The sequence below is a fragment of the Leucopleurus acutus genome (assembly GCF_964270905.1).
Source record: "Leucopleurus acutus genome assembly, chromosome: 7".
Classification (NCBI taxonomy): Eukaryota; Metazoa; Chordata; class Mammalia; order Artiodactyla; family Delphinidae; genus Leucopleurus; species Leucopleurus acutus.
This window is the reverse complement of record NC_139150.1, coordinates 108,849,855-108,869,076: the sequence shown is the minus strand read 5'-3', so window position 1 is coordinate 108,869,076 and position 19,222 is coordinate 108,849,855. Positions and strand designations below refer to the sequence as shown.

Sequence of the window (19,222 nt, the reverse complement as noted above, 5' to 3'; positions counted from 1 at the left end):
AAATTGATTGCCAAGTATTTAACATTAATTTACATGCAAAATCCATGACTAACAAATTACGACTAGTGCCAATCATCTTAGAGAACACAATTCCCCATCTCGCTGCCCATTTTGTATTTAGAGGTTGAGATGACATTTTGGAGTGTATTCTTTCAGAAAATCAAATTCTCTTAGAAAAAGGTTCATGATGATAAAGGCCATGAAGAGGAACACCATTGCTCTGAACCGTTTATGGACTCTCAGATCATTTCTACGTCTTGTTAGGTGGCCAACAAAAGTGCTTAACTGATCTGGTAACAGTGAATTCTAAAAAATGTCTTCCTCTAGAGAGGACCTCATGCAAATAATAGTCACTTTGCATTACAAATTAGCTTTACAGTAAGGTAGAGAGACCGGAGTTAAATTAAGTGCATACATCTTTGATACTACATTTACCCCTAGAATCTTCTTCATTTACTCCCCACCTCAAATATTTCACATGCCTAAACAAAATACAATTTTGCAATCTACTCAGCCAGAGTAAAAGGAAACTCTACAAAGATATATATTCAAATAAAGGAGAGAAGTTGCAAAATATGTGCGCGACAACTACCCCTCCCCCGCCCCTGCATAGAGTTTTCTTGTCATCAGTTTCTTTTTGGCACTTTCCCCCCACAGAACTGGAAATGTGCTTTCAAACGTTGTGTTTGTTTTAACAACACTGTAGCACAACTAGACAATTGTACTCTTTGTTATATCCTTTATAAGAAAATTTATCTGGGTGAACAAGATCTGCAGACTGTCTCTTTTTGAGATACGGTGATTTTAAGGATGGTGTTGAGGATGACTACGCCAGGCAGAGATTTATTCCTATTTCTGATGGGGTCACCAGGATGTGTAACCTTCATGCATACCTACCTTTCTGCAACCTCTTCCATAAATATGCCCTGTTTCTGATTCATGCTTATAAATGAGAGTTCAGAACACATTCATGCTGCCAGTCACTGGTTACTCATGCTTGAAATTAAAAATCTTTCAGACCAATGTTGCTGTTATATTTGGTGAGGCTTTGCCTATTACTCAAAGTAAGAAAAATAAGACAGAGAGGATAAGATGTTAACAGATATAATGTGGAAAAGATAGCAAGATGCTTTTGGGTTATTCTGAAAGTAAGTGAAATGGCATCTATCTAATCATATGTTATATTAACGTTATTAAATTTAGAAATATGAATTCGACAGAGCTAGTCACTGAATACCATTATGGCACTCATAAAATAAGTTCTTTTACAAGAAGTGAATTGTTTGGCAATAGATACAAAGTACCCATGACTCATGTGGGGAAAAGGTTACAAAAGGAGAGAAAAAATGGACTTCAAATTACACACATTTCTTTCCAAATGTCATGAAGAAAACATTACTGTGAAACCTAATTGATACCTGAAATAATTGCATCTTAATATTTCTGAGTTTTAAACATTATTCTTCAATTACCATAAGCACTATATAATAGCTCTAATTTCTTATCATAGTGAACTACCCACACAAAATTTTAGCATGTGTAATGAATTTATCTATCAATACAGCTGAAAAAAACACTTTTTGAGGACAGATTTTAAAATCCCAGGGGAAGATTTGAATTAAAAAGCCAAGTTCATTTGCACAATATGAGCCAACATTAACTTGTGTACAATAGTTACTTAGCTCCTATTTTAGCAACTGTAGCACCAACTTAAGATGGTGACAAAGACTCAGATGGCAAAAACAGATCATGCTGCAAAGCAGTAAACATAAGTTTATCCACTTGTGTCAAGTACACAATAGCGAAGTTCTCTTTTCAGAAACAATACTTTTGGTTAGCCAATATATATATAGGGCAACAAAGAATATACATACATATATGTGTGTGTGTATGTGTATATTCAACAATACATATTTAAGAGCTACTTTGTGCTAAGATTATCCTAATTATTAATGATATAATGATGAATTTATCAGAGTGGACTGCTGCTCCATGGAGCCTATTATCAAAAAATTTTAAATAAATGCCCATAGAGTTAAACAAAATATTAAAAAGGAAAAGATAAATAGGACATAAATTTGGTTAAAATATAGGATGTCAATGAAGTCTATTTGATAGAGCAGTACAAGGAGTTAAATGCCTTCCTAACAGAGCCAAATAAAGTAGCATAAAAAAATCATCATCAGGGCTTCCCTGGTGGTGCAGTGGTTGAGAGTCCACCTGCCGATGCAGGGGACACGGCTTCGTGCCCCGGTCTGGGAAGATCCCACATGCCGCGTAGCGGCTGGGCCCGTGAGCCATGGCCACTGGGCCCGCGCATCCGGAGCCTGTGCTCCGTAATGGGAGAGGCCACAACAGTGAGAGGCCCACATACAGAAAAAAAAAAAAAAAAAAAATCATCATCATAATGTGTGAATGAATTGTCTTTATGTAAGTTGTTATTTGCACTGAAGGAATCTAAAATGGATTCACATGAAATCACAGGTTATTTGAGACTCATATGAATTCCCTACAATTAACTTATTAATCACAATTCTTAAAGACAGGGAATATGCAGCAGAGAAATATAAAAGAAACTCTGATGGAGGGAATGAGGTATAGAATATCCAGTGTAGTAGATTTTACAGAAAGAACAAATGGAGAAATAAAAGTTGAGAAGTATTATTCTTAGAAGAAGATTAATATTAATCATAGATTCAGAAAGCAGTGAAAATCCCTTGCAGAATAAAAATCCATATGTAAGCTAATGAAGAAAAAAAAGGAGTTAAAACTAAATCACCAACAAGAGGAATGAAAACGCAGTCATTACAAATATCCCTCAGATGAAAGGATGAGGTATTGTAAATGTTTATGTCAATAATTTGAAAATTTTAAGGAAATGGACAAATTCCTTGAAAAACAAAACTTTTGCAAAATGTACACAATAGAAAAACTGAATAGTCCTATATTTGTTCAAAGAATGAGATCTATGATTTGAAACCTTTCAACAAGTAAAATGACTGACCCAGAAAGCATAATTGGTGAGTTTTACCAAATACTTATGGAAGAAATAACACTGGTTTTACACAAACTATTTTAGAGAGTAGAGGAAGAAGGAACACTTCCTAATTTTTTGAACTATCATAATATTTTTTTTCTTTTTTTTTTTTTTTTTTTGCGGTACGCGGGCCTCTCACTGCTGTGGCCTCTCCTGTTGCGGAGCACAGGCTCCGGACGCGCAGGCTCAGCGGCCATGGCTCACGGGCCCAGCTGCTCCGCGGCATGGGCATGTGGGATCTTCCCGGACCGGGGCACAAAACTGTGTCCCCTGCGTCGGCAGGCGGACTCTCAACCACTGCGCCACCAGGGAAGCCCTATCATAACATTTTTACCACACTCTGCTCTTAACATTGTAGAAAAAGAAAATTATAGTTCAATATTCAGAGTGGACATGGCAAACCAAATATTAAAAAATTAAATCCAGCAATATATAAAAAGGGTAATCAATTGTGATCAAATGGGGTTTATCCAAGGAATGCAAGATGATTTACTATTTGAAAACCAACCCATATTTAATTTATTTGTATATGGTCCATAACATGAACAGAATGAAGGAGAGAAGTCAATCATTTCAATGAATGCTGAGATAGTACTGAGTAAAATTCAATGCCTCTTCATGATTAAAAAATAGCTAACACAACATTGTAAAGCAACTATACTCCAGTAAAAATTAATTAAACAACAACAACAAAAAACCCTCAGCATCCAATTAATGGAAGAAAACTTCCTCAATCTGATAAAGATCATTTAGGAGAAACCTAAAGGTAATACTCTTCTTAACTGTGAAATATTGCATGCTTCTTAACCAATATCAGAAAAAAAGACAAAGTTGGCCATTCTCCATCCATTTGTTTCAGCGTTGTACAGGCGTTGTGAACTAGTGCAGTAAGATAGGAGGGGAAATGAAGAGAGGACGAGGAGGAAGAGGAGAAGGACAGGGAAAAGAAGAGAGATATAAAGCATAAAGATTGGAAAGGAAGATGTACAACGGTCTTAACAGTTTGCATGAACATATTCACAGAAAATGCAAAGAAACTGGCAAACTACTAGAGCTACTTGTTACCAAGTTCTTAGAATATATGACAATATTCCAAAATATATTGCCTGTCTAAAGATTCATAGAAACAATTGGAAAAAGTTTTTAATTATAACATTTACACACACATACACACACACACACACATTTCCGAGCTCTGTCTGCTGAAAGGGCCTAGAAGCAATGACACCTCAGCATCAATGAGCACACCTAGTACCAAGATCTGGGTTTCTAGTACCATTCTCTAATAAAAGGAACTGAGGATCCTTGGAGAAATTGCTGATTCTAGGGCAGGAAATATACAAGATGAGCCTGGAATATCCTATACTGGCAGAATCCAAGGAAGCACACAAAAACCAAAATGATGCAGATATGTCAAAGGGACACAGGAGCAAACAAGATGAGCCAACCCAATGGCCAAAACTAGAACAATTTGTACAACAAAATGTATAGCGTAGCATTGAATTACAACCCAAAATACATATTGATATAAATAAATTATTGAACAAATAAATTAATGGAAAGGAATAAATAAATGTCCTTTATCAAAGAATCCCAAATAATGCATAGATATGACCCCATAAAGGAGGTAGAGCATAACTCTCCCCTACCCTTAAGTGTGGGAATAGTCACAGTGACTTCTTTCTGAAGAATACAGTATGGAGAAGATGAAAAAAAGGGGTAAATTTACAATGGAGTAATCTGACAAACACTTACCTCAACCATGTGATCAAGCTTAACACACTACCCTAACTGACAATGCGTGGCTTTAATATGAAGTGATGAGAATGACACTTTACCTCTCTGGCCCTCCTTCAAAAATCTCATGATCCCAGTCTAGTCAAATAAAAATCTTCAACTGAGGGACATTCTACAAAATACCTGATCAGTACTCAAAATTGTTAAGGCATCACAAACAAGGAAAGTGTAAGGGAGACATGACAAATAAATACAATGTATGAGCCTAGATAGATTCTGAGACAGAAAAAAGACATTAGTAATTACTAAGGAAATCCTAAAAATGTAGAGACTTTAGTTCATAATACTGTATCAAATATTTGTTCATTAGTTGTGACAAACGCATCATACTAATGTGAGATGTTAATAATAGGGGAAACTAGGCAGGTGGTTATAAGGGAACACTCTGTACTAACTTTGCAAGCTTTTCATGGATGTAAAACTATTGTAGAATAAAAATTATTTTAAAAATTTAAAAATATAACATTCATAGCCATACATCAATACTTAGAAATAAATTTAACAAAATATATGACAACTTCTGAACAATGTAGGTGAAAGGACCTGCGGAAGACAAATCATTACAATATGTTCATGGATTAGAAGACTTAATACCTGTTTCTGGTTTGTTTTGTATTTAATGATTTCCATGTTCTGCAGACAGCGTGATGAGTGGGAACTTTAAAATCTGATAAAGGATATCTACACCAAACTCAAGCAAATACCATGTTTATTTTAGAAGTATTTCCTTTAAAGTCAGGAACAAAATAAATTTCATTCAGCACTGTTTTTGCTAAAACAGCAAGACAAGAAAAAGATACAAAGCTTATAAAAGACTGAAAAATTAACATGCTAATATTCCTAGACAATATGATTGCAGGAAGGAGCTATAAAGTATTAGGCCTGAAATGAGAGTATGTATATTAGGGCAATGTGAAAACAATCATGTTCTTCTATGTCATCAATGAAGAGTTAGAAAACGTTACTAAAATGTAATTTTTAAAATATATTTTAAAAATAAGGTGGAAATTGTCAAATTTAACAGATACGTAAGAAATTTTTGAAAAGTTATATGCCTTTGTTGAAAGATATTAAATAATACTTAAGTAAAGGGCGAGATATATTGTATTCATGAATGGGAAGACTCAATATTTTAAGATGATAATTCTTTCAACACTCTGCATATTCAAGTTTATTTTGTGGAATTGACAAGATTCTAAAATTTATATGAAGAAGCAAACTTCGAAGAATAGTTAAGAATACTCTGAAAGAAAATAAAGTGTCTGTTTGGGAAGTATTAAATATCAAGTCCAATTTAAACCTATATTAAATTAAAAAATGTGTCATTGGTACAGGTATAGACAAATTGATCACTGGCACAGAACTGAGAACTTTGAAATAGACTCATTCAATTTAGGAATATATATGTCAGAGGTATAGTTACAAATTATTGAAAATAATTATTCAAGTGTGAAACAAATAAAACTTAATGCATCCTGCACATCATACAAACATATAGAACTACAAAAAATTCCAGGTTAACTAAAACCTAGAGAGGAAAAGCAAAAAAATTTTAGGAGAAAATATAAAAAAATGTCTTTATGAATTTAGGTGAAAGAAGGATTTGCTAAGACAAAGCAGCACAAACCAGTAAGTAAAACAAGGTTACATTTTGTAAATGAAAATTTAAATTATTTCTACATTCCAAGACATCATAAACACATTGAAAAGAGCAGAATGGGTATTTTAAATGCATGCAACTGACAAAGTATTCACCTTCAGAATAATACGTGTGTGTGTGTGTGTGTGTGTGTGTGTGTGTGAGGGTTATTTTGTGTGTGTATAATAAAAGCAAACAAATATAAATGGGGAAGCAACACACAGAAGCGTTTCACACAAAGGACAACAGAGTGGCTAAAAATCATTCAAGAAAAATGCATAACCTCACTATTAATCAAGGAAGTACATGATAAGAAGCAATTAAAATCCAAGTGGGTAAATACTAGCTGTGGGAGATGTAAAACTCTAAATCTCATAAAATTGCTAGTAGGTGTTTAAAGACAGACTGGCCACTTTGGAAAGCAACTTAGTTAATATCTGAACCAAGTAATTTTACTCTTGAGAATATAACCTTGTGCCAAATAATTCCACTCCTGGGTATATGCCCTACAGAATATATTGCATATGTATACTAGAAGATAATGTGTGACAATTTTCAATGCAGAGGTTTTTGTGGTAGCAAAGACATTACAAATAATCAAAATGTCCAACAAATGTAGAATGAATACATTATGCAATATTTACTCAAATGAAAATGAATATAATAGTATAAGCATGAATTACCTCAAAAATATACATTTGAACCAAAAAATCATGTTATATGTAAATACTACAGTGTGGCAACTCTATTTATATTTCATTCATGCAGAATGAAATTTTATGTCTATCAAATTCAGGAACAAAGCTTCCTTTGGAAGGTAGAGAAATGTGCTTTGGGCAAGAGTTCATGGTCAACTTCAATTTATTTGTAATGTTTAATTTCTTAACATGGCGACGGGTGCATGAGTGTTACTTATTACCTATGCAAAAAGTGCATAACTTTATTTGATTTAAAAAAGCTTTATTTAATTAAAAAATACACTTACAAAAAAAGAATGTGTAGGAGTTTAAAGACTCTGTTAAGAATATGTGAAGAAAAAAAAAAAGAATATGTGAAGGAACGCTATCAATTTTTTATGCCACATTAGCTTAGATTTCTCTGGAGAATCTAACGACCCAGTGATTCAAAGAAACATTTACATGTGCATGATTATTGTTGCAACTAAATGTGAACCTTTAATTTCTGTGGAAAATGCAAGAACTGTACGGTTTGACCATTCTGTGAGAACACAGCACACGTTCAGACACTCTCATCCAGCCTCACCATACATTTCTGTATACAGGCATCTGAAAAAGCATTATACCAAAACACCTCAGCGGTTTTTTTTTAACATCTTTACTGGAGTAAAATTGCTTTACAATGGTGTGTTAGTTTCTGCTGTATAACAAAGTGAATCAGCTACACATATACATATAACACCATATTTCCTCCCTCTTGCATCTCCCTCCCAACCTCCCTAACCCACCGCTCTAGGTGGTCACAAAGCACCAAGCTGATCACCCTGTGCTATGTGGCTGCTTCCCACTAGCTAGCTATTTTACATTTGGTAGTGTATGTATGTCAATGCCACTCTCTCACTTCGTCACAGCTTACCCTTCCCCCTCCCCGTGTCCTCAAGTCCATTCTCTACGTCTGCATCTTTATTCCTGTCCTCCCCCTAGGTTTTACAGAACTTTTTTTTGTTGTTTTTTTTTTAGATTCCATATATACGTGTTAGCATACGGTATTTGTTTTTCTCGTTCTGACTTACTTCACTCTATATGACAGACTCTAAGTCCATCCACCTCACTACAAATAACTCAATTTTGTTTCTTTTTATGGCTGAGTAATATTCGATTGTATATATGTGCCACATCTTTCTTCATTCATCTGTCCATGGACAATTAGGTTGCTTCCATGTCCTGGCTATTGTAAATAGAGCTGGAATGAACATTGTGGTACATGACTCTATTAGAATTATGGTTTTCTCAGGGTATATGCCCAGTAGTGGGAATTCTGGGTCATATGGTAGGTCTATTTTAGTTTTCTAAGGAATCTCCATACTGTTCTCCATAGTGGCTGTATCAATTTACATTCCCACCAACACTGCAAGAGGGTTCCCTTTTCTCCACACCCTCTCTAGCATTTATTGTTTGTAGATTTTTAAATGATGGCCATTCTGACTGGTGTGAGGTGTTACCTCATTGTAGTTTTGATTTGCATTTCTCTAATTATTAGTGATGTTGAGCATCCTTTCATGTGTTTGTTGGCAACGTGTATATCTTCTCTGGAGAAATGTCTATTTAGGTCTTCTGCCCAGTTTTGGATTGGGTTGTTTGTTTTTTTGATATTGAGCTACAGAGCTGCTTGTAAATTTTGGAGATTAATCCTTTGTCAGTTGCTTCATTTGCAAATATTTTCTCCCATTCTGAGAGTTGTCTTTTCATCTTGTTTATGCTTTCCTTTACTGTGCAAAAGCTTTTAAGTTTCACTAGGTCTCATTTGTTTATTTTTGTTTTTATTTCCATTTCTCTAGGAGGTGGGTCAAAAAGGATCTTGCTGTGATTTATGTCATAGAGTGTTCTGTCTATGTTTTTCTCTAAGAGTTTGATAGTGTCTGGCCTTACATTTAGGTCTTTAATCCATTTTGAGTTTATTTTTGTGTATGGTGTTACGGAGTGCTCTAATTTCATTCTTTTACATGTACCTGTCCACTTTTCCCAGCACCACTTATTGAACAGGCTGACTTCTCTCCATTGTATATTCTTGCCTCCTTTACCAAAAATAAGGTGACCATAGGTGCGTGGGTGTATCTCTGGGCTTTCTATCCTGTTCCATTGATCTTTCTGTTTTTGTGCCAGTACCATACTGCCTTGATTACTGTAGCTTTGTAGTATAGTCTGAAGTCAGGGAGCCTAATTCCTCCAGCTCCGTTTTTCTTTCTCAAGATTGCTTTGGCTAATCAGGGTCTTTTGTGTTTCCATACAAATTGTGAAATTTTTTGTTCTAGTTCTGTGAAAAATGCCATTGGTACTTAAATAAGGATTGCATTAAATCTGTAGATTGCTTTGAGTAGTATAGTCATTTTCACAATGTTGATTCTTCAAATCCAAGAACATAGTATATCTCTCCATCTCTTTTTATCATCTTTAATTTCTTTCATCAGTGTCTTATAGTTTTCTGCATACAGGTCTTTTGTCTCCTAAGGTAGGTTTATTCCTAGGTTTTTTATTCTTTTTGTTGCAATGGTAAATGGGAGTGTTTCCTTAATTTCTCTTTCAGATTTTTTGTCATTAGTGTGTAGGAATGCAAGAGATTTCTGTGCATTAATTTTGTATCCTGCTATTCGGCCAAATTCAATGATGAGCTCTAGCAGTTTTCTGGTAGCATCTTTAGGATTCTCTATGTATAGTATCATGTCATCTGCAAACAGTGACAGTTTTCCTTCTTCTTTTCTGATTTGGATTCCTTTTATTTCTTTTTCTTCTCTGATTGCTATGGCTAAAGCTTCCAAAACTATGTTGAATAATAGTGGTGAGCATAGGCAACCTTGTCTTGTTCCTGATCTTACAGGAAATGGTTTGTTTTTCACCACTGAGAATGAGGTTGGCTGTGGGTTTGTCATATGTGGCCTTTATTATGTTGAGGTAAGTTCCCTCTATGCCTACTTTCTGGAGGGCTTTTATCATAAATGGGTGTTGAATTTTGTCAAAAGCTTCTGCATCTATTGAGATGATCATATGGTTTTTCTCCTTCAATCTGTTAATATGGTGTATCACAATGATTAATTTGTGTATATTGAAGAATCCTTGCATTCCTGGGATAAACCCCACTTGATAATGGTGTATGATCCTTTTAATGTGCTGCTGGATTCTGTTTGCTAGTATTTTGTTGAGGATTTTTGCACCTATGTTCATCAGTGATATTGGGCTGTAATTTTCTTATTTTGTGACATCTTTGTCTGGTTTTGGTAACAGGGTAATGGTGGCCTCATAGAATGAGTTTGGGAGTGTTCCTCTCTCTGCTGTATTTTGGAAGAGTTTGAGAAGGATAGGTGTTAGCTCTTCTTCTCTAAATGTTTGATAGAATTTGCCTGTGAAGCCATCTGGTCCTGGGCTTTTGTTTGTTGGAATATTTTAAATCAGTTTCAATTTCAGTGCTTGTGACTGGTCTGTCTATATTTTCTATTTCTTCCTGGTTCAGTCTGGGAAGGTTGTGCTTTTCTAAGAAATTGTCCATTTCTTTCAGGTTGTCCATTTTATTGGCATAGAGTTGCTTGTAGCAATCTCTCATGATCCTTTGTATTTCTGCAGTGTCAGTTGTTACTTCTTTTTCATTTCTAATTCTATTGATTTGAGTCTTCTCCATTTTTTCTTGATGAGTCTGGCTAATGGTTTATCAACTTTATCTTCTCAAAGAATCAGCTTTTAGTTTTATTGATCTTTGCTATTGTTCCTTCATTTGTTTTTCATTTATTTCTGATCTGATCTTTATGATTTCTTTCCTTCTGCTAACTTTGGGGGGTTTCTTGTTCTTCTTTTGCTTTAGGTATAAGGTTAGGTTGTTTATTTGAGATGTTTCTTGAGGTAGGATTGTATTGCTATAAACTTTCCTCTTAGAACTGCTTTTGCTGCATCCCATAGGTTTGGGGCCATGTGTTTTCATTGTCATTTGTTTCTAGGTATTTTTTCATTTCCTCTTTGATTTCTTCATTGATCTCTTGGTTATTAAGTAGTGTATTGTTTAGCCTCCATGTGTTTGTATTTTTTACATATTTTTTCCTGTAATTGATATCTAATCTCATAGCGTTGTGGTTGGAAAAGATACATGATATGAATTCAATTTTCTTAAATTTATCAAGGCTTGATTTGTGTCCCAAGATATGATGTATCCTGGAGAGTGTTCCATGAGCACTTGAGAAGAAAATGTTTTCTGTTGTTTTTGGATGGAATGTCCTATAAATCTCAATTAATTCCATCTTTTTAATGTATCATTTAAAGCTTATGTTTCCTTATTTATTTTCATTTTGGATGATCTGTCCATTGGTGAAAGTGGGGTGTTAAAGTCCCCTACTATGATTGTGTTACTGTTGATTTCCCCTTTTATGGCTGTCCACATTTGCCTTATGTATTGAGGTGCTCCTATGTTGGGTGCATAAATATTTACAATTGTTATACCTTCTTCTTGGATCGATCCCTTGATCATTATGTAGTGTCCTTCTTTGTCTCTTGTCATAGTCTTTATTTTAAACTCTATTTTGTCTGATATGAGAATTGCTACTCCAGCTTTCTTTTGATTTCCATTTGCATGGAATATCTTTTTCCATCCCCTCACTTTGAGTCTGTATATATTCCTAAGTCTGAAGTGGGTCTCTTGTAGACAGCATATGTACCAGTCTTGTGTTTGTATCCATTCAGCCAGTCTATCTTTTGGTGGGAGCATTTAATCCATTTATATTTAAGGTAGTTATCGATATGTAGGTTCTTATTACCATTTTCTTAATGGTTTTGGATTTGTTATTGTAGGTCTTTTCCTTCTCTTGTTTCCTGCCTAGAGAAGTTCCTTTAGCATTTGTTGTAAAGCTGGGTTGGTGGTGCTGAATTCTCTTAACTTCTGCTTGTCTGTAAAGGTTTTAATTTCTCCATCGAATATGAATGAGATCCTTGCTGGGCAGAATAATCTTGGTTGTAGGCTTTTTCCTTTTATCACTTTAAATGTGTCCTGCCACTCCCTTCTGGCTTGCAGAGTTTCTGCTGAAAGATCAGTTAAGCTCATGGGGATTCCCTTATATATTATTTGTTGCTTTTCCCTTGCTGCTTTTAATATTTTTTCTTTGATTTTAATTTTTGATAGTTTGATTAATATGTGTCTTGGGATGTTTCTTCTTGGATTTATCCTGTATGGGACTCTCTGTGCTTCCTGGACTTTGTTGACTATTTCCTTTCCCATGTTAGGGAAGTTTTCAACTATAATCTCTTCAAATATTTTCTCAGTCCCTTTCTTTTTCTCTTCTGCTCCTGGGACCCCTATAATTCCAATGTTGGTACATTTAATATTGTCCCAGAGGTCTCTAAGACTGTCCTCAATTCTTTTCATTCTTTTTTCTTTATTCTGATCTGCAGTAGTTATTTCCACTATTTTATCTTCCAGGTCACTTATCCATTCTTCTGCCTCAGTTATTCTGCTACTGATTCCTTCTAGAGAATTTTTAAATTTCATTTATTGTGTTGTTCATCATTGTTTGCTCTTTAGTGCTTCTAGGTCCTTGTTAATGGTTTCTTGTATTTTCTCCATTCTATTTCCAAGATTTTGGATCATCTTTGCTATCATTACTCTGAATTCTTTTTCAGATAGACTGCCTATTTCCTCTTCATTTGTTTGGTCTGGTGGGTTTTTACCTTGCTCCTTCACCTGCTGTGTGTTTCTCTGTCTTCTCATTTTGCTTAACTTACTGTGTTTGGGATCTCCTTTCACAGGCTGCAGGTTCATAGTTCCCATTGTTTTTGGTGTCTGCCCCCAGTAGCTAAGGTTGGTTCAGTGGGCTGTGTAGGCTTCCAGGTGGAGGGGACTGATGCCTGTGTTCTGGTGGATGAGGCTGGATCTTGTCTTTCTGGTGAGCAGGACCACGTCTGGTGATGTGTTTTGGGGTGTCTGTGACCTTATTATGATTTTAGGCAGCCTCTGTGCTAACAGGTGGGGTTGTGGTCCTGTCTTGCTAGTTGTTTGGCATAGGGTGTTCAGCATTGTAGTTTGCTGGTCATTGAGTGGAGCTAGATCTTGGCGTTGAGATGGAGGTCTCTGGAAGAGCTTTCGCCATTTGATATTACGTGGAGCTGGGAGGTCTCTGGTGGACCAATGTCCTGAACTTGGCTCTCCCACCTCAGAGGCACAGGCCTGACACCTGGCCAGAGCACCAAAACACTGTCTGCCACATGGCTCAGAAAAAAAGGGAGAAAGAAAGAAAGAAAGGAAGAAAGAAGGAAAAGGGAAAAGAAAGTTATTAAAATAAAAAATTTAAAAGATTAAAAAACTAAAAAGTAATAAAAAAGACAGAAGAAAAGAAAGAAGAAAGCAACCAAACCAAAAAACAAATCCACCAATGATAACCAGTGCTAAAAACTATACAAAAAAAAAAAAAAAAAATCCAAAAAAAACCCTAGGACAAATGGTATAAGCAAAGCTATACAAACAAAATCACACAAAGAAGCATACAAATACACAGTCAGAAAAAGAGAAAAAGGAATTATATTTTTTTATTTTAAAAAAAAAGGAAGAGAGCAACCAAATCAATAAACAAATCTCCCATGATAATAAACTCTAAATACAAAACTGAGATAAACATAAAACCAAAAATAAATTAGATGCAGAAAGCAAACCCCAAGTCTACAGTTGCTCCCAAAGTTCACTGCCTCAATACTGGAATGATTCGTTGTCTATTCATGTATTCCAGAGATGCAGGGTACATCAGTTGATTGTGGGGATTTAATCCACTGCTCCTGAGGCTGCTGGAAGAAATTTCTCTTTCTCTTCCTTGTTCGCACAGCTCCTGGGGTTCAGCTTTGGATTTGGCCCTGCCTCTGCATGTAGGTCACCTGAGGGCATCTGTTCCCCCACCGCCACACAGGATGGGGTTAAAGTAGCAGCTGATTTGGGGGCTCTGGCTCACTCAGGTCAGGGGGAGGGAGGGGCATGGAATGCAGGGCGAGTCTGCAGTAGCAGAGGCCGGCGTGACGTTGCACCAGCCTGAGGTGTACCGTGTGCTCTCCCAGGGAAGTTGTCCCTGGATCACGGGACCCTGGCAGTAGCGGGCTGCACAGGCTCCGGGAGGGGAGGTGTGGAGAGTGACCTGTGCTCGCACACAGGCTTCTTGGTGGCTGCAGCAGCAGCCTTAGCGTTTCATGCCCGTCTCTGGGGTCCGCACTGATAGCCGTGGCTCACACCCGTCTCTGGAGCTCATTTAGGCGGTGCTCTGAATCCCCTGTCCTCGCTCACCCTGAAACAATGCATGGTCTCTTGCCTCTTAGGCAGGTCCAGACTTTTTCCCAGACTCCCTCCCGGCTAGCTGTGGTGCACTAGCCCCCTTAAGGCTGTGTTCACACAGCCAACCCCAGTCCTCTCCCTGGGATCTGACCTCCGAAGCCCAAGCTTCAGCTCCCAGCCCCCACCCACCCTTGTGGGTGAGCAGACAAGCCTCTCGGGCTAGTGAGTGCTGGTTGGCACCGATCCTCCGTGCGGGAGTCTCTCCACTTTGCCCTCTGCACCCCTGTTGCTGGGCTCTCCTCCATGGCTCCGAAGCTTCCCTCCCATTACCCCGTCTCCACCAGTGAAGGGGCTTCCTAGTGTGTGGAAACTTTGCCTCCTTCACAGCTCTCTCCCAGAGATGCAGGTCCTGTTTCTATTATTTGTCTCTGTTTTTTCTTTTTTCTTTTGCCCTACCCAGGTACGTGGGGAGTTTCTTGCCTTTTGGGAGGTCTGAGGTCTTCTGCCAGCGTTCAGTAGGTGTTCTGTAGGAGTTATTCCACATGTAGATGTATTTCTGATGTATTTGTGGGGAGGAAGGTGATCTCCATGTCTTACTCCTCTGCCATCTTGAAAGTCTCTCCCTACCTTTATTGTTTTTATTTTGTAAAAATAATTTATTCTATGGGCTCTGGTGAAAAGTCATGGTTCATTGAGTAAATATTGACTTAAGGCACACAGCAGAGCAATTCTCTCTCCAGCATATGTGTGACAAGATGGAGAGCCATCTGTTTGCTGAAGATAGGACGTTATGACAATATATCCACTTTGAAATACAGCTCTATATACACACCCTAACTGCTATATAGTTACATATGAATTTTTTTAAAAAAAGTCCAACTTACAAATGCTGTCACCCCAGAATATAATCCTTATCCACAACTCACCACAGGTTTGCAGGAGTACAATTACTGAGAGTCACTTAATGTGGAGATATTAAGCTTCACCTCATTGTAACAATAAAAAAAATTATGTTCCTTTTGTCACCATCATTTTAAAAGACAGGATAGACGCACCTCTCTCACCAAGGCCATGTTGCAAAATGGAAGAGTGACTGATGATGGTAAACCAGTTTTTATTTTTAATTTAATCTTTTTAAGAACTGTGGTTTCCAACAGTTGTTGAATCATCATCTGCTGAAGAAGAATGTGAACTTGGGGTAATGGAGGCTAAACAAATCCTTAGAGAACCCCATTATATATAATGACATATGATTCAAATGTGAGGGAAATTAGGGAAGTTTAGAATTTCCACAACATACATAGAAAATTTTTGATGACTATATGTCAAGAATAATAAAATTGTACTCAAGTGAGAATGGTTGGCACTACATTAAGTTAATTAGACAAACACTGGGAAAGGATGAGTTTAACAGTTAAAAAGAAATTTGTGCTTAAGCTATTGGGGAAAAAATGCACATAAATATTAAGAAAAACAAAGTTGGTGCAAGAAGAAGATGCAAAATATGTTAAAGATTCAAATTAACTTAATTTTCAAAAAATGGCTAAAGTAGAATATGTACTAGAGATATTTTCTCAAGAATCAAATAATTACCTCAAATGGGACTAAAGCTTATTTTAAAATGGGGAGAGATACAATAGGTTAGAAACTAGACCAGTAGAGGGAGCATAATATAGTTGGTCAACGAAGACACTAAGCATGGTTAAGATCTCTGTTAAGCAAAGACATAAAGATTGGGAGAGTTATTCACTTTTATATTAGATATAAATTCTCAGATGCAAAGATATCCATTAATGATTACAAGTAATTTAAATTCCATCCTCTCAATTTAATACATTGTTTCAGTTGAATTCAGTTATTTGTATTGTAAGAACAAAATTAAGTATATTCGTATAAAAAATGTGAATGTTAAAAAAATAAATGCAAGATTTTGTAAAAATAAATTAACTTAATACTATGGCAAGTAAAACAATGGGGTAAAGTTTAGTTGCAGAGCTGTGATGGTGGAAACTATGAATAAAATACATCAGAGTAATCAAGTGGTAGCAAAATATTTTGATTCTTAAGATAAAAAAAAAATTGAATTTTCTCTATGCCTATGTAGATGGACACCATATTGCAGCTATCCTATCTGATACCAGTAAAATTTTTTACAAATATTGAATCTGATTATGTGAACAGAAATAATGTCACATGTTTATGAGTCTGGAAGGTTAAAAAGAAAGGACTTAGTTAATTTTATAATACTTTACCTCTGGGGTGTTTGATTAATGTTCATTGATGCTGCTTGTGACTCTGAAGAAGCAAGTGATAGATGCTAAAAATGATTTCAAAAGGATACATTATGATGGAAGATGAAGGAATGGAAAGGATTTCTATGCTGTAGAAGGGAAATAAAACTGAGTGAGGGTCCCTGGGAGGGTGTATTTGCAATATTCTGCAAGCTTTTGGCATAATATTATTCTGCAAAGGAAGTCTGTCTAAAATTATTAAAGGTAAGAAATTTAGCAGATGTAGTCGTCATCCTATGGAGTGTGTGTTATAAACACTTAGTGCTAGACTGATGAACTATGTCATAAAAAGCAGCAACCTTCAGGAACATGACAATCTTTGAGGTTTTAATGAGGAAATCCAACCATGTCTTCTCTTTTTTCCAAATCCCTTCCTCCACCCACAAAGACAAGTCAGGCTAGAAACCTTTCCAACTATTGCTATTGAAACTGTTACACGGAAATGATCTTGCAAAAGAGAAAGTATAAGCATATGTCCAGGCTTTCAGGATGATACAGTGTTGTATAGTAGCAATTAAAATGAGGAAGTTGTCAGGGCTAGAAATATAATTTGGGAGGTCTAGGTAGAAAAAAATCCAGTAGAGATTCCTTTGTCTATAAATATGATTTGAATTGGGTCTGTATAAATACAGGGAATAAATCAGGACCAGAATAAATAAATAAAAGTCATATGAGCATCCTAAAAAAAAAAGAATCAGGACCAAATATTCAACCAGAATCCAGAATATGTCAACTTCTGAAACAGGATTATAGTGACTTCAGGGTCAAAACTGCACCAGAACCACACTGTGCTTACACTAGCAAATCATGTCATTTCCTCTGTGTTTACACACAGGTACACACATTAGTGTTTATTTATATACTGCAGTGAAGATAATTCTATATAATGCCCCCAAAATGAGTTCAGTTCTTCTCCACTGAGGCTTTTATTGTAATTATAGTATATTGAGTTTGAATAGAACCACAGAGATGCTGCTAAATGACTAAATATTGCATACATGAGGAAAACAGCATTTTTAAAAAGTGGTGCCTGAATAAAGTCTCTTCCAGTTGAGAAAGATCCTCTATACACACACACACACACACACACACACACACACACACACAAATCTACACAGCCTCCCACATAATAATTTACATATTAGATTTTTCCTTAGAAAATTCATTATCAAGTCATTCTGATATATGTAAAATAAGAATAATTCTCTTACTTAATAATGGCTTTAGAAGCTAATAAATCTTTAAGCTTTTCATATCCTATTTTAGCTAAAATCAACTTTGAAAATTAATGCACATTATACTTGCTAAATTTAGGAATGGAGTATAATTCTAGGTAATTTAAGAACCACAATACATAGTTTCAATTTTTAAAAAAATTCCTAAAAATAATAAAAAATAAAATTTAATTAATTAATTAAAAGTTCTGGCTAGACAATCTTACAAATATTCAGTGGTTCATGTGTCTATTTTATTTTAGCTAAAATGTACAATGAAAACTATAAGGCAAAGAAAAGATACAACATGATCTTTAGAGAAAGTTATAAAATTCGAAACAGAATACATTTGGTTTGGAAATGATAATATTTTAGCTTTAATAACTTGATTATGTAAAATGTTCTCAATTACACAGTGATGAAGTCTCAGTTCAGTGAGTTCAGTTAAATTAAAGCATATACCACAATTTGCAAAATAGTTATGATATTTGATCAAATATTATATTCATTTGGAAAGGTAATCAGAATACTTAAAATAACATTATAAACACATTTATAAGTATACAAAATAATTAAATGTGACATTATTTACTCCTATGCTTATGTCTGCTTATTAAAGAACATTGACAATAAATAAATAATTCATAAGGTAAAGTTTTAGTTTTAATTTGAGATCTAATATTTAGTTACTGAAATGGGAAAAATCAATCTTGTTTTCACTAACCATCTCCAAATGAAACATTGACTGCAGTTCATTGTAATTTAATTATACTATTAAGTTTATCTTTTAAAATCTCACTATATGAATTTTGGCTTTCAATTACATATTACCAGCAGAAAAATTGCCATGAACATGATTACAAACCACCCCAGTGTGAAATTCATTACGAAGTCAACACGCCTACTTACCATGGTTGTCTCAGCGATCGAACCAAAGCTGTTTATGAATATGTTGCACGTGACATTAACTGGAGAGCCTGAAAAAGAGATTAAAACAGAAAAGCTGTTTAGATACTGATCTAAAATATTTTCAAGTAGCTCCATGCCTCTAATTTGTAGTTTAAAAAAAAAAAGAATTCAAAGCATTTCATTATCTGGCTATAAAGCTTTGTCATTAGACTTGATAGCTATACAAGTAAAAAACACTGAAATATTGTGTGGTAGGGGTTAAAATAACTCAGTTAATCTCTGCCTAAGCTAGTCAGATAAAATCACACACAAAAGCTGATATCTAAGCCTAATTTATTTTGTTTGTTTTTACATGAACATAATTGAGTCACTTAAT

The 19,222-nt window shown here is 35.5% G+C and overlaps 1 protein-coding gene across 2 annotated transcripts in view; it reads right to left on the bottom strand.

Moving 5' to 3' along the window:
• GLRA3 (glycine receptor alpha 3) overlaps window positions 1–19,222 on the bottom strand; it is a gene marked incomplete at both ends in the record, with an annotated part of 157,819 nt that overhangs the window by 90,055 nt on the left and 48,542 nt on the right. For both annotated transcript variants that reach the window (XM_082842411.1, XM_082842410.1), the window contains one exon: window positions 18,847–18,914. In XM_082842411.1, the coding sequence (XP_082698537.1) occupies window positions 18,847–18,914 (68 nt within the window). The remainder of the gene's footprint in view (window positions 1–18,846; window positions 18,915–19,222) is intronic.